The 25,577-nt window shown below is 39.2% G+C and overlaps 1 protein-coding gene across 1 annotated transcript in view; it reads left to right on the top strand.

Moving 5' to 3' along the window:
* The window catches only part of PARVA (parvin, alpha), a 64,245-nt gene that overhangs the window by 20,138 nt on the left and 18,530 nt on the right, over positions 1-25,577 (top strand). Inside the window, exons 2-4 of the mRNA XM_010563780.1 lie at positions 24,035-24,124; positions 24,224-24,294; positions 24,933-25,035. Of these exons, the coding sequence (XP_010562082.1) occupies positions 24,035-24,124; positions 24,224-24,294; positions 24,933-25,035 (264 nt within the window). The remainder of the gene's footprint in view (positions 1-24,034; positions 24,125-24,223; positions 24,295-24,932; positions 25,036-25,577) is intronic.

The raw sequence follows: 25,577 nt of genomic DNA, 5'->3' as shown, positions 1-25,577 counted from the left end.
CCTCTCTCCAAATATTTTCTTGGGTGAGTTTTGCCATTTGGCCTCTGACTGTGTGAAGTTCGTGGTACCTTCAGTGTGCTACATAAGGAGTTTCTTGATTTTACCATGAGCTTTCTAAAGACCCATCCCTTAATGTTGGCTGTATTTTCTGGAATATTGTTTTTTGAGTGTGCATTCCCTCCTCCCCTTCTCTGCTGAATGATCACGTGGTCCTGAGTGTGCATGATTTCATGTGTGTAGCAGGATTTTAGAAAGTTCCAGCATTAATGCTCTAGTTTCATTAGTCTTACAAGCTGACTGAAAGATGGAGTCTCACTCTGATCATAAACCCTGGGGTGTCGCCTCCCTTGAGCCAATTCAAGTGTTTATGTGGCTGTGGAATGAATGGGATCAGGAACTGACATAGGTTAAAACTAACCTTTTTTTGTTGAGTGGTTGGTTAATTTTAATCTGAAACTCTTTCCTGATGTAATTTATCATAAAGCCATGTGAATGCTTGTGCAAGAGATGATGATCATGTGGGAGTGAGAATGAGCAACGAGTTTGGGGACAAGGTGCAATCATCCCTTTAAAAAGCAGTGGCCACAGCACAGGTTCCTGTGTTAGGTTTGGATATTTAATTATTGTGTGCCTCAGTTTCTAGGTATGCAAGATGGAGCAGTGACGAGGATTAAATTTGAAAGATCATTTGAGCTTTCTAGATGAAAATTGTTAGGGGTTATTAAGTGTGAATGTGGGGAAGGGCTTAGTAGACAGGTGTGGCTTAAAGAAATGGTTTGAAATCCAGTAATTTAGTTCTAGGTTTAATTGAAAGTTGTAATCCCAGCAATTGGTGCCAATGTCTTCTAGGATTTAAATCTAATGCACTGAAGCGTGTAATTTAAGGCTTTACAGAACAGTGGTAGCATATATACGCTTATCACTCAGCACGTGTGAGTATTATTCCTGTGGAATGCTCTTAATTAAAATCCAGTAGTTGCTTACAGTGCATTTCATGCTTACTACTATCATGAGCACTCAGTCAAGTTAGCAGAAAAATAAATTTAAAATAAGAATGATTTTTCTCAGAGGTACAATATAATTGGCAGATGCTTTTGTAACTGATGTTATCATTAACATACAGGAGGTTTCGGCAAGAGACTCCTTGTTGATCAGATTATTTCTGTTTTCCTTTTCTAAATCCTAATATTAGCTTTAGTATGAGGAAAGGGACTTTAACTAGGTACACCAGAAAACAGGACACTTTTGTAGCAAAGTAGCCACTAGGGCATGTATAGTTTACACGTTGTACTCCTAACATCTCATACTTAAAAGCTAGATTTGTTTTGGAAAAGTTACACCCAGAAAATGTCTCGATAAACTGGAGAAGTCTTTTGCTTTTTTTTTTTGAAGGGGAGGAACACACACCAAAATAAGTGTTTTGTGATAGAATATTGCTTCTTTCTGAAATTTTATGGTTTGGGGTTTTTTTTCTGATGTATAGTTGGTGCTTAGTAGATAGGGTTAATTGTTTCAGTGTGAGCAACCGAAGTTTTAAATGTGAGTTCTAACTTTTTGACCCCATTAATCATAAAACTGCCTGACCTATCTTGCTTACTGTAACCCTGCTTTTTTTTAATTGATGACTCATGAGCATATATTAAATACAATTTCTTTAAAAAATCAAAAAAAGCCCTATTTGCATCTTAAAAGGATTTTGTAAGCTAAGAATTTAGCATATATATATGTCAGTACATATTGCAGTGGGCTTATGATATAATAGCTTCAATGAAAATTAGATCCAAATTAGAGTAGACTTTGGAAAAGGGTTGTGGGCACATGTTTCTGGGAGTGGCTGGAGGAACTTACTGTATGGGAAGGTTCAGTTGTGTGCGCTCTACCTAGAAACCAGATAGGGTGATGTTTCTGGTTAAAGCAAGATGCAGAATTCAAAGCAAGGAACCAATGCATATGAAAATTAATTTTTGTGTTTACCCAGAAAGAAAAACTCCAACTATGCTCTAATTCATTTTCTTTGCTTAGCCTTCCAAAAATATTTTTAGAAATTAAATAAAAAGCATTAAAGTATTTCAACAAACCAGTTGGTTGTTTTGGGGTTTTTTTTATAATGCCATTAAAACTTCTGTGGAGAAAAAAAACACTCTTGAGGACCAAAACCCTGCCCTCTGTTACAGCCAGCACTTATGGGGCTGCAGAGCTGTTTAACCCACTCTGTGCACAGTAATCACAGAGTTAGAGCTGAGAAGAAACTGAACAATGACTGATGACAAGATTTAATTCTATCTGTTGTTCAGTTCAAAAACAAGTGTGTTTTGAAGTCCATAGCCTTTTAAATGTATAAGAAAATTTAACTCCTGTATGTCTGTGGAGCTGTTTTACTTCAAGGCATGGGGCACGCTGCCGCTTTCTATTTCAGAGCACTTCACAGAACTGAAGTGAATCCTGGCAGTGCCCTTCATGGGCTGTGATTCCCCCGTGAGTGGGTGGATGGGGAAACTGAGGCACAGAGCTGTGGCCTGACTTGGGTGCACAGAGTACAGCCAGCTCAAATGCTTGCTCTGTTCTTTGGACTTTCTGGATCACTCTGTTTTCTCCCTGCTGGCTTGCCCTCTTCCAGGTTATTTTGTTCCTACATTGCTTTAACATTTTTCTCCCAGAGACCAGCCACTTGTTAAGTTATCTAACAGATAAGAAATTGTGCGTACAATTAACAAAAGCTGCCTTTGGTTGCATTCACCCTTACCCCTACCCCTTTTTTTCTTCTAATTCCTGGTGACCCTTCTTTGACTTTTACTACCTTTTAAGAAGTGGCAGGATCAGGCCATTAAGTTGAAGTGAATTATGAAATACTTAACCCTCTTGTCTCCCCTCTGAAACACCAAGCCCACGCATACCAGTTACGCACAGAGGCTTCTTGCAGAAAATTTTAGAGGGCTTTTTTTGTAGAAAAATGTGACGTGTAAGTGTTTGTCTCGAGTGTGGATTCTGGGATGTGTAAGATACAAGAGGGATAAAACCAGAAAATTAATTTCCTCACACTCTGAATCCCTTGTCTCTCCAGGAGCTCTATTTTTACTGTTTTAAAAATGAATTTTGGATTAAAAAAAACACTGTAGGGTTCCACACTTTATTCAAGGAGTTAAAAATCTGGAGCTGTGCTTGATGAGCCAGATGGTCTTTAACAGTAACATTGTTCATATTGTTTAGATTATCCTGTTGCAAGTACAGTGCCTCCTTTACCTTTTATGGAAGAAAGTGTGGAAAATTGACCACAGATGTAAGTAACCAAGAATGATGGCTGAGGCAATTCTTACCAGGCCTCCCTCTCTAACACGCCTGATCCTGCAGATAAAAATAAATAGAGAAATGTGAGGCAGCATGAGAAATATCTAGTGTTACCTATTTAAGTGTTTAATTTGAGCTCTGTGAGCTACTAAAATCTTTATTTTCTTAGACTGAGATTTCTTCATATTGAACTGGTTTCAGTCTCTCAGTGTAGGCAGCCTGAATGTAGATTTTTATCCAGGTACTAAATAGCACATCATTATATATTTTTTTCCATCCTGGTTGAAAAAAGGGGGTGGGAACAAGCCAACTACACTGACCTCAAACACAGTTTATGGTCCAAAAATCTTCATGAGAAGATTGGTACCCATTTTGTGCTGTAATGAGAGAGCACAAACTCCCCATTAATATTGATTTGATTGGTATCAGAAGCAAAGGCTGTGCCAAATTAATTAGAGGTAGCTCATTGTTACTCCTAATAATGGACTGCTGAGTTTGTGAAGCATCTTGCAAGACAGTTCCAGATTGAAATAAACTTTTTTAGACAGGTAGCTCTTTTGTGCAGTATCTGGAATTGGAAGGCTCAGTGCTTAAACAGAACAAAGAGAAAATGCTACAAATGAAAGCAATAAAGCCCTGTTTTATAAAGTCCTTTTGTCTCCTATCACTTTTCTTTCTCTCCCTCATTTCCTTCCTCTTATTAGGAGCTGCTGTCAAACTGCATTTACTTATGGCAAGTGGTTCCCTTCGGAGCCCCTAAGCTGATATCGTTGCATTTGCATGCAGGTGCTACCGTGGCGGAGCACAGCCTCTCGCCTGCCCTTGTCCCCCTGCCCTGGCAAAGCAAAGAGAGCTGTAATTATAAACCAACAGGTTTACTGTGTGAGGGCCCAGAAACTGAAAATTTCCTGTTTGTTCATCAACATGGGTTGGCTGGCTGGTACTCTTTAACAAGGTGGTAGATTCCTTTGACTATTAAAGGCAACATCTTCCCTTTATTACACTAAGCCTTGATTGATCCAGGAAATACTTTCTTTTGCCCGTGCAGTGCTTTTAAACTTAATTCTGACAGCATTGATTTCTAGAAGCATAGACTATCAGAGTCTCTTTTTAATATATTTTTAAAGACTTTTTAAAAAATTGTCAGGAAGAAGCGTTTTACAGGAATCACAGGAGGTTGGAGATTATGCTGAGAACTACACAGTCTAGGATGTAATGTAAAATCAGTGGTTAACACTGGAAACAGACTTCTAAGGCAAAGTTCAAACACTCAATTTAATGTGCCACTAAGTGGGACAAGAGAGAGTTAATAGTCCTTTTTTTGATACCTGCATTCAAAATACGATAAGTTGGATTGGCAGCATGGGCACTGTTTTCATGGTTTACCTTCTGGTTCTGGTCCCTGCAGGATCTGGAAAAGGTCTATTGGACATACCAGCTCTGGCTCTGTGCCTGCAGTTGTAGGGTGGTCGAGGGGGAAGCCATGAAAGCACAGGTGGGGTGGGAGTGACAGCAGCAGCACCAGAGTGGGAGAGTGGAAAAGTGACAACAAACAAGGGCCTTGGAGCGGGGGATGGACAAAGTGACCGGAGTGTTCAGGAGATGACCAGCTTGAATCAGGAAAAAGTGGTTGAGAGGAGAGTGATGCTGTGGCAAGCTAGTGAAGCTTAGGCAGGGTGGAGGACTGCTGCTGTAGTGGACTAAGCCTGTGTCTGGGAGCCAGCAGCCCTTGAGCACTAATCCTGGTTCCCTTCTGAGGGTGCATGCAAATGCTCTTTTTTTCTTTGTTTTCTTATCCATAAAGTAGTAATGACCTGCATCATTATCTGCATCAAAGTTATATCATGAGGCTTAAAGTACCGCTGTAGTTCTTAAACAGCAGAGATGTGTTGACCTTTGTTTGTGCCCACAGTCGATGGATGCTTACCTCAGTGACAAATTAAGGTTTTGCTTTCTTCTTCCTGTTAACACTACAGAGCAACCACAGCTATGGAAAAGGGTTTGGACACCATCCTGGCTACTACAACAGCCTGGTTAACTTAATTGCAATTGGGCTGCACAAGTAACAAAGGGCAGGATTTGCCTGACATGCCCTGTAGTACTCATGAAAATGGGAACATTTGAAGAAAAACAGAAGCTTTCAGGTCCTTGGTTATGTCTGAAGACCTAACAGAAAAACTAGGATTAAGTTGTTCACAGATGTAACATTTTGCAGCAGAGTTCTAAAACTGATCAGCTCTGTTGGAGAGATCAGGTTTTATGCTTGAGCTGATCATTCAGCAGGGGAGCCTCACCTGCGTTTTAACTCATTCAGACTAGAAATAAATAGTAAGATCAATTAAAGTCTGAATGTTTCAGAAAATAGTTTTAAAGCAAGGCTTTCCATGATGGGCACAGATTTCCATCTAGATTAAGCTGCCAACACATTATTCACAAGACCCCAGAGATTGCCCATTAGATAAAGCAGAACTATTGATCACTGTTAGTACTCTAGAGAAATAAGATGGAAAATTTCTCATTATCTGAGCAGGACCAGTTGAAGAGAGCACACAGGAAGAATAACAGTGGCACACAATACAGTCAAGACTGATGTGTGAGACACTTAACTTTTGCTGTCATAAAATATCCTAGAGAGGCATGTGCTGAAGACACAGAGCCCTGTAGATTTGAGCTGTGGAGATAGATTTTTTTGCACCTTTACTCAATGAAGGGATTATTTGTTAAATTTTACAGGAAGAAGGCAAAGAGTGCTTAATCAGTTGCAGCTAACCAATACAGTAATTCCTAACTTGGTCCTTAGAGGGTAAAGTCAATATCTCTATATCTAGATGAGTACCGTGGTTCTTATAGACCTGCATCACAAAGGAGACAAATGATCTCTTTCAAGTTAGTGAGACCTTCCTTGTAATCTTTCAAGTGTTGTGATACAGGTCAAATAGACTGTAGAAAACACAGGTCTGTGGACCCAAAAACCCAACTAAGAATGTTTGGAGAAACAGAAAAGTGGCCTCTTCTGCTAGCTCTCTTCAAAGCAGACTATGAATTCAGGTAGACCCTTGTAAGACACACAGGAAAGTGTTAGGTCACCCAGATACTGACCATCAGATTGGTCCTAGAATGGACCATGTGCTTTGAACCCTGGCACTACCATTTCAGGGATTAAAATCTAGATCTCAAAGATGTAGAATAAGTACCAGCTTTGCACAGTGGGTTGTAGAGTTACCTTTTATCTCACCATTCCAGAGTGTGCCCACATAATAGAAGTGCTGTAAACTCTTAGAAATAGGCTGTCCAGTTCACTGAAGCTTTCATGCAATTCTGTAGTAGCCTACAGAAGTCTAGAAATAATTCTGTTTGGTTTGGAGTTGCCTCAGTGGGCGTTAGTCACTGGTTTTGATCAGCAGGATGGCAGAAAAACAGTAGCGTGTGTACTAATGATTTTATCTGAAAAACTAATTGAAAGTTAGGTTACTGAATGTGGAATCAGTGTGTGCATGCGATGGGTGAGAAGATCTCTGTTTTTCTGGTGCCTTTGTGGTATTTTGATTTGTTGTTCTTCATCCATTTATAAACATAGGACTCGAGGAGTGAAGCTGTGCTGCAGAGGGGCTGTGAATAGAGATAGTGCTTTCTCAGCAGGATATGATCCCTAGGCTCCAATGAGCATTACTTGGTTTGTAGAACGGAGTAAGGTCTTCTGATGAACAGCACTATGTAAATATTAGATACTTTTATTTTTAAAGTGGTATATCCTACTACTTCTTGTTTCTGACAGATATGCTGGGAATTTCCTTTTTCACAAACAATGCCTGTCTTGGTAGAAGCCGGTTTCCATGACTAAAACTATGATGAGAACATCAACCTAGTATGGTTCCAGGAATAACCTACACATCAGCTCTACTCTGCCAAGAACACAGAGACTGGTTATTGAGATGAATGGTTTTGGTTAATATGCACCACAAGGTAGAAAAAAAAGATACCTATATATTTTGGTTCATAGACAATTATCAAGAAATTGTGTATGGAGAAAAATAATGTATGGTTGGGGAATAGAAATATAAGCCTTGAACTTCCTATCCTGAAAATATAAATCACTGCAAGTTTTAAAGCACTTGCATGACTCATATGCAGAGGTCATAGACCAAATTTGCTGATGGAGGCAGGATGAAACAAATTCGGCTGCATTTTTATGATATTTTTCCTGCTGCTCTTAGCTTTTTATTTACCCAAAGTAATACAATTTTCCAGAGAAGTGTAACAGCTCCAACATATGGAACTGCTATCCAGTTCACTGCTTAGGTGCAAAACTGCATGGGAACAGTGGTGTGTCAATAAATAGCTTACTGCATGTCAGGGAAAGTAGTCTCTCAGGAACCATATTGCCAGCTTGGCAGCATTCTAGAAAAGGAGATCTCAAGATGGAATTGGTATATTAATGCAGTTTAGTGAATAGGACCCAGGCCTAGAGGAAATCCAACTCAAGTAACTTGAAGACTAAATGGAAGGCAGAGAGAGAGTAACAAGAAAGAGGGGCTTGTTAATGCACAGGTCTATAAATAAATGGGTTTTTCCCCTTACTCTGGCACAAACTTTGAGCCGATTTTGGACATCCTTGTAAATCAGTACACCGTAGTTTTTCACTTGAGAAACAATATCATAACACTGAGTAAGCTATTCGGTAACCAATTGTGCTGCCTTTACTCTTGCAAAGTAATATTTTTGTGCCGCAAGAGAAATCAGCAGGAGTTGTGATTTAGGTCTGATCTGCATACTAGTTTTATGCCGCTGAGATTCTGCTGACTTTGAGGTTGTTTCTGTATTTTCAGTAGCATTGCTGACGTTTAGATTTTGATCCAGCATAACTTAGAAAATGAGGGTAATTCCTGCATTCAGTTTAAAATGTCAGCACATAACACGTCAACAAGCCTGGCTCCAGTTGAAAGTTTTAGACCAGAGTGTGTCTTGATTTAATGGCATGGAATGAGACTTGCTTGTTAGGAGAGAGAGGCTGTATTATCGAGTGTTCCAAATGATCTGATTTTGTGTGTGTGTATGATTGTACTAAAGATTTTGTTTATGATATAAGGCATAAAAAAAGTGTGTATAACTATAACATCATTCTTTTTCTCCTGTGTGTTTAGGGAAAAAGGTAATGGGCCTGCCTGCATTTAGTAACACTTGGACCTTGCAAGGTACACTACAAATAATAGTAACATACTGGGGGAGCTGTAGTCCCTCAGGACCTTGTCAACATATTTTTAGCCATTTGTCAGTTATATTATAGGTGAACTGTGTCATGTCAATGGTATTTTATTTTTGTCAACAGTCTCATTTTTTGCATTTGCCACCTAGGTCTAGTTGGAATTGCCCCTTTTGAATGACATTTGTCAACATTCACCTGTGTTATTTGGGAAGGACACAGTTTAATACTTCGCATGTCTAAAAATATAATTCTGGTATCTGTCTCCTCCCTTTACATTACGCAGTCTGTTTTGGAATTTTTCATTTCTGGATTTTAGCCCTGGTGAATGGGGAAGGGAGGTTAAGCGTCACCCTTACCCCCAAAGCCACCCCTGAAATCCTAGATGCCAGCCTTATGTCATACTTTTGAGGACTGGGGAAGGCACAAAGGCAGTCTGGAGACACCTCTTTCCTCACTGCAGTTGTACACGAACAGACTTCGGCACTGCCAGACATCTGACCAATAATTTCTTGGTAACCGAGCATTTTATGCGACTCCCAGTTTGTATGCCTCTTGTTTCTGTTTATGTATAACATATGAGTTCTGTCTTCTCATCTTCCATTTATGTGATTCCTGGCATTTTAAATTCAAGTAGATTAGATTTAGACTTTTTGTAATGAATCTGCATCATTTTGTGTTCTGCATACTCCTGAAATAGCCTGGGGGAACCTGATAGACACGATTTATGTGTATCATTTAGAGACCTAAGAAAGCATCTGATTGGTTTTGTCTTTCTTTTGTTAGCTCTTTCCTATAATTCTAATCACCATTTTACTGTAGCATTACACTATTGAGGAAAGTGTGATTTTTTTTCAAAGATAGGATGCTTGCCTTATTTAGAAGTGGTGGTACTTAAAGGAAAGTGGCTTGGAGGTCTTTACAGCAGATTTTCTCCTGCTGGTTCTAGTGGTAGCTCAGATTGTAGTTTGCAAGGTAGAAATATATCTGACATGTATTTCACCGACAGTAAGTTTAATTCATCCATTTCTGGTATTATTTCTTGACTTCAACAGAATACAACATGGGTAGGATGCTTCTGTGCAGCACTGAGCTATGCTGCTGAAAAGCAGTTTGTGTGAAAGCAGAAATGGATGCTGATACTGCAGTGCATTGCGTATGGCAAAGGAGAAGGACTGACAAGATTTGGCAATGTTTATTACTGTGGTGGTGAGATACTTGGAGTCTTCTACATGGCTCCTAGGTCTCTGTCACTTTTGCACAGAGCAGAATGAAGGAGACAGAAGCATTGAGGACCTGGCCCTGTAATTTTCCAATTGAAATCAATCGGTATAAACAGTAAGCCAAATTCTCCTCTGATATCAATCAGTGCTCTTCTGTTGGCTTTGGTAAGGCTGTAGCTGAGAATTAGGCTGTTGCTCCCCTCCCAAACTTTCTGATGACTTAACACAATTTTTAAAACATAAAAATCTTGTTTCAGGTCTGGGTTGTTGGCTTATATGTTTAAATTAGAGGCAGGGCAGTCCTCATGTAATCAACACTTTGAAGAAGATCCATGAATGAGGTTAGGTAAAAATACATTATTTTTTTTTCCTACTACTATCTGGATTTTCTCAGAACCTAGATAATTTTATCCCATTTGCATCAAAGATGCAGGTAACTTTAGAATCCTGCATCTGTATTGTTTCTAGGGAAGCAAAATAAAATTACAAATGACAGTAATTGACATTACATGCTTTAATTAAATTTCCTCCTCTGTGAACTAAAACCTTTTAACCAAGTATTGCAGTGCTATTTCTGTATTTATTTGTTACATGGGTTAATGTGCTATGTGGCAGATACGGTATTTATCCATTTTCACAAATTAAGCTATCAGTGTCATGTTGCCTTTGAATTGTTTCCTGTACTGATGGCCAAAACCGCTTGAAAAAGGCTTCAGTCCTCCCTGGCTATACGTCTGTTTTTACAAAGCTGAAAATTGTGGGGTTGAAAGTGAACCCTTAGGAACAGTTTGGGAAACTCTAGGCCCAAAGCATCTTACCAATGCGCTGTTTTTTTCCCTGCAGTGATCTCTGCTAAGGGAAAGGGGACGTGCACAGGTTTTTTGAATGATGGCTTTGTTGTTGTTATTGTTAGATTACAGGAATTAGAAATTAACTCTCACTTGAATTTATGTTTGTGGCAAGTGAAAATGGATTACAGAGATTATGATTAGAAATTCCTCTACTTGGTCGCTGAGCTATGCACTTCAGACCTGCTATTGTCAACTTCTTGCCATGTTATGCCCTCTGAGAAAGCAGCTCTGTTTTAGCTAACTTAGCTTTCTAACCCTACTCTTAACTGCCCCTATTAGAACAGTTTACCTGGACATGATCTTTTGGCTGCTACTGTAGATACAAAAACTCATAATAAAAAAAACCCACCAACTTTCATTTACTGTTTTTGTCAAATTGCTGTTTTTGTGCATGTAAAAAAGTGCCACTTTATAAATAGGTATAAATAATTACTTATAAAATAGGTTGAATTGATGATGCATGTTGCTGTGGCTTCAGACTTTGTGAATTTTCTTAACGTATAATCATCTTCAGCATACTTCTTGTTGTTTCAAGTGGAGCATGGTTTTCCTTTAGCTGTACTTACCTCCCAAATGGGATTGCCATAATAAAGTATCTGGGACACTTACGGTTCTATTCAGAAGTTAAGAAAAGGAAAGCTTGGTAAAGAACTGCCAGCTCAGTATTGTCCTGTAACTGAATGCTGTTATTCAGCAGTTCAGCAATCCAGTTTCCCAGTGCCAGAAAGCAATGGGACTCCAGGAGTCAGGATGGGGACCCCCATTACTACTTGTGAGTACAGCATGAAATAGGGCTGTTGACGGGGAAAGGCTGCTTTTAGGACTGACCCAGTAGCTGCAGACAGATGTGCATCAGAGATTCCTTAAAACTGGCGAAGAATGTGATTTCAGAACAGTGATGAGACCTCTATGTCTTTTTCTGCAAGGAATCACATCTGATACGAAACCTGGGGGAGGAATGTTCCTTAGCACAGCTGAATAACCGCAAACAATAAATACCTCTCAGTGCTCCATACTTGCCTTTTGGCACTGGTATTTTTAAGTTAAGTTCAATTGGAAGCTAGAAAGGTAACCACTTTCCATGACTTAGAAATGAGCCAGGGAAGTGTCAGTTCCCTCATCCTACACCAAGTTGAAACAGACACTTAAACATTTTACAGCTTCTGAAAAATTTTAGTCTGTAGAAAACTTCATAGCAATTTGATTTTTAGCCTGAGTAAGTAATTGCTTTAGATTATCTTTTAATTACTGTCCGTCTTTGGAAGGATGCATAGCCTATAAAACTAGTTCATTTCTTACCAGTAGTTTTTTATTCTTTTGATGGCTCATACCTCTCCTTTCTTCTGTTTAGCTTTTTATATGCTTTTACCTGTTTTAGAGCTTAATCCTCCTTCCATGTGAGTTTTGCTAATTATTTCAGTAGGAAAGTATTTATAGAGAAAGGAGTGCTGTGGTTAGGACCTGAATTTGGTAACATCACGTGTGCATCTCAATTCTGGCAACAGGATTCTGTAGCTCTTGTTGACCAGCTTTTGTTTCACCAAAAAAAAAAAAAGAAGGAAATTTCACTTCCAATATTGCCATGTCTGTGCCTAGACCTTTCTTATGCTTTGAGGGGAATTGTGACTTTATTCAGTTGTAAGGGGAAAAGGTACAAGTTAACTACAGCATAAACGGACTGCAGTTGGTAAAAACATGTGCTTTATGCTTGCTGTTTGAGCATTTTGTTCAGTTATATGACTGATAACAAAAGCACACAGTCAAAACTGCATCCTAGCATTCAGAATGCAACTTACCAAGCTGCAAAAAGCAGATTTAGTTTCTTTTGCAGATGGTCTATGAGTCTCATGTGGCATCATATTAAATTATACAGGCAGTCAGTCACTTGTTCTGAAGCGATGCTCTGAGCTGAGAGTTAAGATGTGCTTGGACTATTCTGTTGGAAAACAGGCTCTAAAGCTAATACAGCTTCTCTGAAGAGCAGCAGCAAAGTGGCCTGCATAGCAAGGGGCTTCAAACACCTTACAGACTGCAGTTTTCCCTGTGATGCACTATGAGGGTGGCCCAGGGACCCTATGATGGGCTGTGGAGCATTTTGCCCTAAAGGTAGGAGACTAGACCAACTCATTCAGTTATTTTTCATCTTCGTTTCTGTGATACTTTAGGAGTACTGTTTTCTGACCTTATATTTTTGCAATGGTAAGTTATTTTTGTTTTGTAATATTTTGAAGATAAGAATGGGAGTTTATTTTCTTCTTGCCCTTGCCAGACTTTGTTTTTCCTGGGTAAAAGAGGAAGAAAATACAGCAGTTTGTTAATTTCGTATGCTATTCCATGAAAATATTTCTGCAATATGAGTGAGATAGAATTAGCTGTTTCATGCTAGTGGTATTTCATATGTTTCTGTTAGCTTCAGTGTGGTACAAATTCAGTCCTTAAGTAATACTGGATCCAGTGTGAAAATAGTGATTTTTATTAGCTGAATTTCCACTCAGGGAAAATTGTAATTTGTAGTCAAAAGCATGCTTGAGATAGCCTATTTGAAAATTGCTATGTGTCATGCAGTAGGTAAGTTTTAATATTCATGCTTATTAAAATGAAAATTTTGTAGTACTAAACACTTTCTAATAGGAATGTTAACATAAACTCATTTATGACAACAACAGCTGAAGGCTGCAGATTATATCTGGGAAACTCTGAATGTGTTAGTGCTATGAAGTAAAACCCATTTAAGGTTATTTACTTGGACAATTGAATTGCAATTTTTGGTGTGTTCACCTGTGAAGTAGGAAATACTGCCACAGCTACTGTTGCTATGACTGTTTTGCATGCTGAAATTGATACATTGGTAATGACAGCAACCCATGAAATGCACTGAAGAGGTAGGAGTTTACACAGAGGGGTTTCCCTTGTCTGACAGCGCTTGACAGGTGGTAGCAAGTGCTGCTCTGAACGTACAGCTTGTTTGAGATACCTTGGAAAAGACTGTTGAGATGCATGTACAGTTCAGACCTGTGGGTTTACCCTTACAGTGCTGGTGCTTGCATTGCTTGCAACTTGTTTCCTGATAAGAAACACGTTAACACCATAATCAGATGGACAGTTCAGTAAGGTAATTTTTTTGAGACAGGGCATTTCAAAGTTGGAGCAGCTGTCTGAGTTTTATAAGGAAATGAGCAAGATCAGGAATGCACAGGAGGGTACCAGGCAGTGCCTGTGAAAAGCAAGGCACAGGGCTGGATGAAAATCATTACTACTAGTTATATGAAAAGAAGGGTGTTCTCTTTACTATGATACGGGTTTGGGAGGCAAGAGGTGTGTCCATTCTACATCAGGCTAAGTGTAACATTATAGGCAGTTTTTTTAAGGCTGTATTTTTAAGTGCCTAGCTTCCATTTTACAAGGGGAATGTGTGTCTCCAGAAAGGAAACATTAAATGTATCCCTTAATCTAGAAGTGCATCACTTTCTGTGCTGCAGAATGGGGATAATGCTGTTTTCTTCTGTTGGTGGGATGTTAAACGAATTAATTCTGGTTAAGGGATTTGAGAACCTAGACTGGAAAGTGTTGATTTAGTTCTGTGCAAGTTGAGAACTAACTCTGCTTTCCTAAGCCAAATGTAGCTTCCAGATTGTGCTACCAAAGAAGTCCTGTCTTGCATCATCATCATCTTACACTTTTGTGTAAATGTGTTTTAGGAGAGTACCACAGCCATACGATTGATCCCACCACACTGTGATTTATGCTAGCTGACTGAAGTCCTCCCTCTAGGCAGGGGTTGCCACAGCCCGTGGCAATTCCTCTCTGTCCCTGAAATGACACTTGACGCTGTATGGCTGGATAAGAACAGGAGGGCTTCCACACATCAGATCTGCATCTTGATGATGCACACTCATATGAAATAAGGATGGGGAAACAAGTTTACAGTTTCTGTAGTCCTTGCTGTAACAGTCCAAGCCTGAAGTTTTTCTGCTGTCAGATGCACGCTAACCTCCACATTGGTCAAGAGAACCCCAAAGGGTAGTTTATTCTTCAGTATGCTAGAAGATATATTTCTGCCATTTTAAGGTTTCAATTTTCTGCCCTTCACAAAATCCAGCCCGTTTTCTTTAAAAATGTAGCTGCATTTCTCTTCATCCAGCCAAAGCCACAGCCTAGTTTTTCCATGTTGAAGGCCGGTCTTTAGACCCCAGTTCCCAAATTAGATCCTGATTCTGTCCTTGACAAGAACCTTCAGTTCCCTAGGACACACTGCAGAGACTTTTAGAAAACATCTGTGTGTTAGGCACAAATATTAAACGTAGCAAGAAATTGAAAACCCTTAAAATGGAGGGGGGGGGGGGGGAATTAGATGTCACAAGTCAATTCTCATTTGTTGTACTGAATCTGAGAACCATGGTTAGATGCTCAGGATTGATGCAAAGAGAGCAAAGCATGGACGGCAAGCTACCAGTTATGCAGATAAGTAATAAATCTGCATATTTGTATCCATTATTATTTTAATTTCTTTGGGTCACCCTTATCCCATCTTCCTTGTGTTTGCTATTTGTCCAGCCTTGGTGTCACCCTCAGACTTTATCTTGGTTGATTTTGTGTCATGGTTTAAACCCAGCCAGCAGCTAAGCGCTACACAGCTGCTCGCTCACTTCCCCCCCATCCAGTGGGGTGGGGAAGGGAATCGGGGAAAAAAAGTAAAACTCGTGGGTTGAGATAAGAATGGTTTAATAGAACAGAAAAGAAGAAACTAATAATGATAATGGTAACACTAATAAAATGACAATAGTAGTCATAAAAGGATTGGAATATGCAAGTGATGCACAAGGCAATTGCTCGCCCCTCGCCGACTGACGCCCAGTTAACTCCCCAAGTGGTGATCCCCCCAGCCCCGCTCCCCGCAGTTTATATACTGGGCATGACATCACAAGGTATGGAGCATCCCTTTGGCCAGTTTGGGTCAGCTGCCCTGGCTGTGTCCCCTCCCAACTTTTTGTGCCTCTCCAGCTTACTTGCTGGCTGGGCATGAGAAGCTGAAAAATCCTTGACTTCAAACTAAACATTACTTAGCAACAACTGAAAACATCAGTGTGTTATCAACATTCTTCTCATGCCGAACTCAAAAACATAGCTCTGTACCAGCTACTAGGAAGACAATTAACTCTATCCCAGCTGAAACCAGGACACTTTCATACCAAAGAAAGATCTTGAAGCATGAGGAGCTCTCAGAAGATGTTAAGGTGGTTTTGGTTTTGTTTTTTCCTTCTGGGAATTAGAAATACTTGGCCACTTAATACAAATCTTTTGATCCTTTGTCACAAAGTCATTCCTTGAAGATGACCAGATGCTTATATTAAAACATAAGCAGCTCTAGGAACTACAGTTTGAAAATACTGGCCATGTGTGATACATAAACCAATTTGCAATCCCTGAAAAGGAACTTTAACTTTCCAGTAAATGTAGTAATTTTTCTAATTCTTCCAAGAAGAAGTAGTCTTCTAGATTACTGAGATGCAGTGGGTCTGACACCTAATTTTTTTCTCCTTCAAAAACAAGGCTTATATACACAAGGAGAAAAGAGCAAGAAATTCAGGAAATCCTCAGCTTGCTACTAGTGTGCCCTCACATTCCTAAGAACTATTTTTGGGTTTTCTCTTAGGAATAGCTAGAACTTGTTGAGCTGGGAAAGGCTTCTTGGAACAGATCTTTGGTTTTGTCTTTTCTGCATGAGCGCCTCTTGTTGATGTTGGAATAGCTACTATTAGCTGGTTGGTGATTCAACGAACAAGGCAAGTCAGTCCTATAAAATCAGCTTCTCCACAGTATTTGGAAAAAACTGTTGCAGCAAGCTGGTGAGCATATAGGATTAACAATTGCCTCCACTTGCTTTGGGTGAGGACTACACCAAGAGGTCTGTCTGACCCTCTTCTGGATGTTGCTACCTGCAGATCTGTTATAACTTGAGAAATATCAAAATATTGGTGAGGAGAATACAAATGCTCTCCCTTCTGTCTCCATATAGCCCCAAGCACTCCATGTAGTTCTGACATATCTCAGTAAATCATTTCTGAGATCTCTCAATAAATTTCAATAAATTGGAAATCTTAGCTGTCAAAGGATTTGTTTCAATAAAATATTTTGCATTTAGGGATACCATGTGCAGACCAGCTAACAACCTGTACGTATCTTTTGCACAAAGACCCTACCAACATATCTGAGGCTGTTTGAGGAGTTTTCAGGCTGGGATCAGATTCAGCACAGCACATTTTGATAAGGACTTGGAATGGTCACGGCATTTCTCATACGCATGGCTTGTTCTTCAGTGAGGGAAAGAAAATCAGTGTCACTTGAACTTCTGTCTGTATTTGTTCCCAACACTGTCTTTTGGGTTTTTTTCAGTGATATTTTAAACACTCCTATAGGGTGACAGGCTTTTCAAAACATCTGCAGGTATAGCTTATGTATTTTAGAGGATGTGTTGAAGGAATGAATGGAATGACATCTGTGTGTTAGCTTGACACTGCACCGCTTGTTACCTCTTAGAAACTACAGGAAGATTCTGAGAAGAACCTTCATTGCAAATGAAATGTGAAAGCATGTAGGGCTTAATGAAGCTATGTGGCATGGCGAAGAAAATCATGTGTTCTCTTTAAAAGGATCGAGATTGCTGCCTATTTTGTTGGTTGTTTTTACCTACTCAGACCAGAGATCTGTCTATCTATGGGGTTTTTTTCCCTTTTAATTGCAAAAAAGAAAGGAACAGCCAGCTAGTCACTGAGGTACTTCAGAGTAGCTTTGGACTTTAAAGAAAGTTCAAGGCAATAAGCATTTAATTTGTATTGCATACATGAAAATTAAATTATAGCATTTCTCCCATTCTTTTTTGTGAACAGCATTTCTCCCATTCTTTTTGTGTGTATGCCATGTTTGGTGCAATGGAGAAATGAGAAAAGAAAATAGATTCTTTTTTGGAGATTGGGTACTAAAGCAGTAACATTAAAGGCAGGCACATTGTTGTCAGCCAGTTTGCATATTTATTTACTTTTACAAATGGTTGGCTTGGAGTCAGCAGTTAATGGAATGAGAATGATGTTCCTGTACAGATCATTTCCTGAGAAACATTTTCAATTACAAACATATCTCTGCTTTTCTTTCCTCATTTGTTATGTCTTGGAGAATAAATGGGGAGTAGCATTTACAACTTAAGGTTTATGTTCTGAAGACAATTTTAACAATGATCCCCACATAAAAAGGCCCCTTTGTAGTTGCAGACATATGTTTATGATGTTTTGTGCTGTGAATATCAAATTTCTGGTGGACGCTGTGTCACACTCTGCAAACTTGTAAACATCTATAAATGCATTGGATCATTTTAGTACCATGTGTAATGCAGATTTATTGTCTTTTGTGTGGATTTCTTTTGTTTCAGAGTTAAAGCTGAGCTGCCAGAATCCATATTGGATGAATTATGTATTCAAGAAAATTAGGCAGTACCATTTTAGATTAATATTTTCTTTTCCCTTTGTGGACTTATAAGATGCACACACACAAGCATTGGAAAATAGCATTTTGCATGCATGGCCCAGAAAGCAATCACATAAGTTTGCTTGACTAAATAGTATCATTCTGTAAAAGCTTAAACTAATACTTTTTGAAAATGCTTTTGCTGCTTTTTCTCTCATTCTCTGACCATCTTCGGTAATTTGGATCTCTTTTCACATTTGCCAGTACAAGTTCAGAATTACTCCACTGGAATTATATCAGGGTATAAAACTAGAGTATGTGAGGGGGAATAGAAATCACACTGAGCCGGTGAGCTGGTATAAATCAGCATAAATCCACTGAAATCCGTGCAGATACAGTCATTTACACTCAAGCCTGCATTGAAGACTATCAAGTCTGTAGAAGAAGTAAAGCTGCTCTTGTGCACAAGTGGTTGCGAAAGCAAGCCATCACAGTCATGAGCATTTATCAGAAATTTGCACCCAGTAAAGAGAATATGAAACCAAAAATGATTTATTTAAATTTGGCTCAACTATAATTGAGTGAGTATCTCTGTCTTACAGAAGAGTAGTAAAGACATTTCTTATTGAAAATCAGCACTTTTTTAAACTGGCTGTAATTTTTGGCTACATACATAAACATTATATAGCATAAACATGCATGTTTGAATGTGGGTGTATATACAAATATCCAGTGTTACTCTGGCCATATGATGTCTGCAGCTAGCCTTCCAAGTTGTGCTTGTTCCAGGAAAGAGTAGCTTAAGATAGAGACACAGCACGTAAAGCTACTGTCTACCATAGCAGTTTATAACATCAGGTAGTTTGTCCTTTGACTTTTTGTAGAAAGCTTAAACTCCTGGAGTCATGTGAATGTCAACAAATCTCAGCTTCCACAAAAAAAACGCCTCCAAACAAACCAAAGTATTTGCAACCTTAAAAATGGCAAAGACAACCTTGAATGAAAACCCCTTACATTAGAAAGGCAGTTAAAGAACTACAGAAGTGTGTATGTATATATTTATGTAGGTGTATATGCATATATTTAAATCTCCTGGTTTTGAAAGATTGAGGTTAGAAACATTGTGTCACTGTGTTCCTCCAACATTAGGATTTGGTTCTAGCTAATCACAAACTTTCAGAATCGATCCATTAGTGTTGTAGCACTTGAGTAATTTTAGTTTTGTAAGTACGGAATCAATTACATGGAAAGACGTGGCTGTAGCACTCCGAGGAGAGACCATTTAACACTACATCTTGCTGTATTTATTTTATGATTCTTTGGATAGATATGCTAAAATACGTCTAAACCACAAAGAGTGCATTGGGTGATGTGGCATTTCTGAGCTCAGTTAAATAGTAAGATGTGTTTCATTCAAATCAGAATAACATTAAGCCCTGAATACTAAACAGGGCAGCAAAAAGCCTTCAGCACACAAAATAAACAAGTAAAAAACCCAAATGAAACTGTCTAATAAATACAATGTGGAGCAACAGGCTGCATGTACTAGAGGAATTAAGCCAATTTAAACCGTATGGGCAGTACTCCACTTTCAGATGTGCTCAGCATCCAACAGTTGCAATGGCAGTTGGATGCACGCATCAAAGGGCAAAGTCTGGCTCAGAGCACCCGCGTGGATTTGATAGCATACGTTTATGACCTTGTAATCCTAGAGCATCTAAACCAGTAAGAACTCTATCCAGCTTAAAATAGTTGCTGTAGTTGCTGTTGATACAAGCTTGTGGGCTCCCCAGCTCTGGGGCCAAATTTGGTGCTGGCATGATAGGAGGAAGTCTGTTGACAGCTGATAGCAGTGGAGTTGCACTTCATTACATCATAACAAATTTGGCATGTGGAGCCAAATCAGAAGTCTGAGCAGAAGTGTCCATTCCTTATCCAGAGTTAAAACCGGGACTTTCACGTTGCCAATTCACAGAGATTTGTCTGGTCCACGTGTAATTTGGTTGCTTTTAAGGGTCTTGCTTTTAAAAGTACATTCAACTCCCAGTTCCACTCAGTATGGTGACTGTAAAAAAAACCATGAAGGACTAGATTTTCCTCTCATGTCCAAAAGGATGTAGTCCTTAATCATACCAATGTAAGCACAATGCGAACAAGCTCCATGGTAGCTGATGCACTGGGCTGTATCTGGGCTGCAGCAGAGGGTGAGAACAGAAAGGTGCTCTTAACTCTAATTGCTGGGGTCATCCAGTGGCCAAGCATGCCCCATGTCAAGCAGTCAACTCTGTGGATACTGTCCTTCAGAGGAACTGCTACAGGTCCTCGCAGCTGGTGTGCTGTAGACGGACTGCTGCAGCTATGTCCCTTCCTCTCTTCCTGGGTCTTTACACTGTAAGACTCAGAGTGGAGGTCTTAGTGATGCTCCAAGTAATTCCTTGAAGTATTTCAAGAAATTAGATGATTTTATTTTCATGTCAGCTGCTGCAAAAATTGTCCCAAACCTGTGTGCTTTGTTTTTGTTAAAATACTAAATTGCTGAAGTGATTTTCATGAAAATTAATTAAAAAAAATTAATGAAAAGCAGCTGAAAAATTGATTCCTCTGCTGAAACTGTAGTGTGCAAACTCTTAACCTCAATCACATTTTTGTGGTTCCTCTATAAACACCTAAGTGTATAATAGTGGTTTGTCATGGAACTTTTTTGATGGAAATTCTTAGAAAGTGAGGCTATACTACATAATACATTTTCTCTCCCTTTATGTACAACTTGATATAATGCATGTGTTCTTACCTGCTCCTTTTAGTACTATTGTTAATCTGTAGTTAAATCTTTTCCTTTTCAGTATTGGGAAAGAAATTAAAAAGATGCTATCAGGCTCAGGGTTTCTCCATCATGTTTTCTGCTTGTAGGGTACAGGAGGGCAGGAGCCTTTATTATGGGACTAATACCAGCCTTGGGCATGGGTTGTGCACTACAGAATGCAGTGGCTGAGGAGGAGCTGTCCCCTCTGGTAAACTGGATCCATCTGGGATCTTTGGATCATTCAGAGGTCTATTGAGTAGGTTCTGCATATGGCTCAGGCAAGTGTGAGAAATGTATGCAATTTGGGTGAGCTGCCTGGGGGAACAAGACCACCACTTGTGTATACCTGTGTACAGCAGTGCAGGACTTGGCCCCTGCTGTACAACAAATGTAACATTTGCAGTACATTCTAGAACAGATCAATGTATTAGTTTCTCATGTATATTTATTATTATTTTCTTTGTATTTTATGTTCCCTTTCCATGCAAAGATATGGTGGTTTTTTGTTTGCTTTCTCTTATTTTCAGAAACGCTGATAATATGATGAAGGTCATATTATTAAAAGTAGAATGTAATAGTTGTGCACATTGGAGGACAAATATGGGGAGGTTCAGTAGGCCTGTAAAGAATGCCTTACGCAACAATCAGCCCTGAATGGTCCACTCCGTCTCCCTGGAGAAGTGTCAGTGAGCTCTGCCAGTGGGTCGCTCCCTCGAGAGAGGAGCCAAAAGCTTTCCCCACTGTCCGTCACTAGGAAAATGAGCTGACTGATTCCTCCAGTGTGTCTTGCTCAAGCAGAGCATCCAGCCCTTCAGGATAGGAGAGCTCAGTGGAGCCAGTTGGCTTGAAGAGGTTTTATTTACTATGCTCCATCTTGGGATTGATGTGAAAAAAACGTTTTCTGCCTAGGAACCTTTGTGCAGAAGTCCTCCATGAACTAAACATTTCAGAACAGAAGGACCTCCACATGGAAGTTTTCTATCCACTGACGTTTTTATGCCCATTTTGAACTAAAATAAAAAAAAAAGAAAAAAACCACCCCAAAAAACAAAACCAAAGAGGTTAATAAAACCAACAATGATTTTCTCTAAGGAGTGCTAGCAGTTCAAAAAATTGCCATTAAATGTAAACAGTTCCTGAGATTGTACATGCTAGACCAAATTCATCCTTGCAATAACTCCTCAGAACTCAATGGAGTTACATGAGGGATTAATTTGGTCCGTTGCTCTCAGCCATCAGTTTTAGAGGATATACAACAATCGAGGGAACTATTATTGTCAACATTATTTTACGACTCTTTAGAGCTGCTCAGTATTTGTATTTTACAGATACACAAGCAGGGTGAGTGTATGGGGTGAAGTTAGTGTTTCAGTAGTGAAGGCAGTGGATTTTTCAAAGTTATGTTTGTAAATTAAAAGTAATAAGCACTCTAACAGCCATTATTGCTATGAATCTTACGTAGATGCCTGAATACAGCTATACAGACTCTTGAAATGTGCACAGGCATTTCATCTGGCAGAGCACAAAACATTTCACAGAGCGTAGAAAATATTTGGAAAGTCTTAAGTACTGTTATCACACCAACTGACTAATTATCGCAGTGTTCATGTGAAACATAGCTGTACTTATTGCATGCAGGAAGTTAAGGCAGAAAGGCTAAACTGTTTTCCAAAAGCTAAGTTACAAGGCAGTCATGAGGCCAGGAACAAAACACAAGATCTCTACTGTCACTTTCTACTTTTGTGTTTTCTCCAAACCAAAATTGTTTCTGTAATTTTCAAAATAAACTGAGGAAAGCTTCAGGTGGTAAATCTGAAGTGTTAGATGGTGAATCTGCATCTGCACATAAATCATGTATTTTAGTTCATGTCAGAAGGTGTATACAGCTACCTGAATCTTTAGGACACGTGTAAGATGGTTGATTTAAGTTATTAAGTTTCAACTCTGACTGGAACAGTTGTGCTAACAACCAGTTCTATTAAAGGTCTGTACACTGGAAAATGAGTGGTCAAAACAACATTACTTACATGTCATTCATAAGACAGCGAGGCTCTTTTCCTGGTTTGGTAAATCAGGTTTGCACTGATTTCTTGGTTACACAGCAAGATACAAACTTGTCTGATCACCAGAGTGGTTGCCCTCCCTGCACAGTGCTATGTGTTCTTCCATAGCAGTAGGATTAGTGTATTGGCTTGTTTGTATTTATTCTCTTCTGTTATGGAGGCATGTTTAGGCAGTGAAGGAAGGGGTTTGTCTTTGCAACCCATTGAAGTTTGGGTCACCCAGAGGAATGAATGAAGTTGCTCTGAACTGTACCAGGTACAGAACCTGTATAGTACAGAACTAGTGGCAGGACTGCTTGTACACTTCTCTGGATCTCTCTGTTCCTATGTTCTCAGAGCATGTATTACAAGAACATTGATTTTTGCAGCATTAGGGGACTTTGGCTGAGTAAGAACTCATCCGTATTTCCTGACAACTGTGGGCATCTCCAGACTGTGGGATCTTGGATTACTTCCCCTTTACTGCGTCCAAGCTCTTTCTCAACCTATGTCTGGACTCCACACTAAGGCGTTACTTATGAGGGTTCATTGTCTTACACCTGGGTCCTGCTGCCGTGGTTGCTGCTAAAGAAAGGCCAAGAACACAGGCCAGAAGCATCCCGCAATCTGCTGGTCCCTGACCTGAACAATGGAGGTAGCCGTGTGCTGGTACTGCACCTTCAGTCCTAAATAGTTATCAGTCTGGCAGCTCCTGTGTGGATATATAGCCAGACCTAGCTCTTCTCAAGTAGCTAAACTTGAAGCATCTCCAGAGCAAGGGTGAAATAGCTGAGAGCAATAATAATTTTCCTCAGCTAAAATGATTCATTAGTCTTAAAATGTTAGGACTGTTAAAATGCAAGTGAGCCTTTTAAAATTTGAGGATAATGGGCCTTATCCTGGAAAAGATTTGAGGAAATTGCATTGATTCCAGTACCATTATCCAGTGCATATCCAGTATGAAAAATCTACTCATACAAGTAAAGGTTTGTTGGCCGGGCCTTCCATTTTTGTTAGCTATATTCTATTGCTGTAATTACACCTAGTGGCTTATCTAATAGAGTCATGTTCTTATAAAGAAATTAAGACAATTAATGCTACTTTTAGCAAGAGTGAAATAGTAACTAAAATTGAATTGAAATTTGACCAAGCTCTTCTTTTTTATTTCCTAGTATCTGAATTACAGGAAGAAGGAATAAATGCCATTAACTTACCTCTCAGTCCAATTCCATTCGAACTAGACCCTGAGGACACTATGCTAGGTAATTCACAACAATTTTACATCTCAACATAAAAGCTTGATGTAAAATAAAGTGTCATACCTGTAACAGTTTCTAATATCTTTCTTTTAAACCTTCCAGAGGAAAATGAAGTCCGAACAATGATTGATCCAAATTCAAGAAATGACCCAAAATTACAAGAACTAATGAAGGTAATGAAAAGCATGTAAACACTTTCAGAAAAGTGGAACTATTTTTTAATACTATCCCTGCCTCTTTCATTTGAACACTTCAAAGCACTGTTTAGAAATTAATTAAATGAAACCACGTGGTGTGTACATCCCAGTGAATGGACAGGTCATTTGTTTTAGTATCTGTCTCTAGATATGGCACAGAGAAACTTAAGAATTTGGATTAAAATCCTGAGTCCTGATTCTTAGTCCCATCCCACACCCAGTCTAAGACTACACTGACTTCCCTTATAGTCTTTGTCATTCTTGGGGTTAGAACTTTAGCAGGAAACTTCATTAGAATCGACTTCAACACCTTTTGCTTCACAATAAAATGTTAAAATACTACTGAAAGTAAAGGACAGAGTTCACTCCAGAAGGCACTGCATCAATCTGGTATTTGTCTAGACCTTGTGGTACATTGACATAGCCACCTTAGAAGAGTCCTTCCTAAGTCCTTCCTATTTTCTTCTGGTGGTATTTCAGACTGATTGTATTTTGAGCCATTGCAGCTTTGGTATTCTTTCTGCTAAATATTTTCATCATTGTACAAAATGACATGTGTTTTAAATTGCAAATGAATAGTGTATCATACTGCCAAATTTGTGTTTCCCATATAGGTATTAATTGACTGGATTAATGATGTGTTGGTGGGAGAGAGGATTATTGTGAAAGACTTGGCTGAAGACCTGTATGATGGACAAGTATTGCAGAAATTATTTGGTAAGAAAAAAATATATGTGCACGCTGTTGGGGCACTTTGTCAGTAAGTGGATCACTTGTTCCTACTTAGGAGCCTTGGTATCATCTTACATTTATGCCACTAAGTGATATAAAAATAGCATTGTATTATGAGACCCTTGAGCCATAGGCTGTATGCACAATCCTTACAGCTACAGTGCAATGTGTGGTGCTCTGTAGTTGATGAGAACAGCATAAAGCCTACCTGGGGTGCTAGAGGGGGAGGGTTCTTGTCTTGGCAACAGTATTCACTCCAATTAAATTTATTATCTGCATATGTGCTGTACAAACTTAACCGTGTTACAAGTGGAAAGTAAGTTTGAAGGCAAGGGTTTTTTCAGTACAACGGTGGATGTTTTTAATCTCTGCTGGTTCCATACTATAGTTTATTCACATAGCGAAGTTCCTCTGGAAAGTTGGAATTTCTTTCTGATTTGATGTCTGGCTTTTAATGTTACTGAGGTAATGGTACCCAGTGGACTGCAAACTGAGCTTCAGCTGAGAAACAGATAGAGAAAAGAAAC

The sequence above is a fragment of the Haliaeetus leucocephalus genome, unplaced genomic scaffold, assembly GCF_000737465.1.
Source record: "Haliaeetus leucocephalus isolate CR32 unplaced genomic scaffold, Haliaeetus_leucocephalus-4.0 Scaffold173, whole genome shotgun sequence".
NCBI classification, from domain to species: Eukaryota; Metazoa; Chordata; class Aves; order Accipitriformes; family Accipitridae; genus Haliaeetus; species Haliaeetus leucocephalus.
This window is presented reverse-complemented; position numbering and strand designations above follow the sequence as displayed.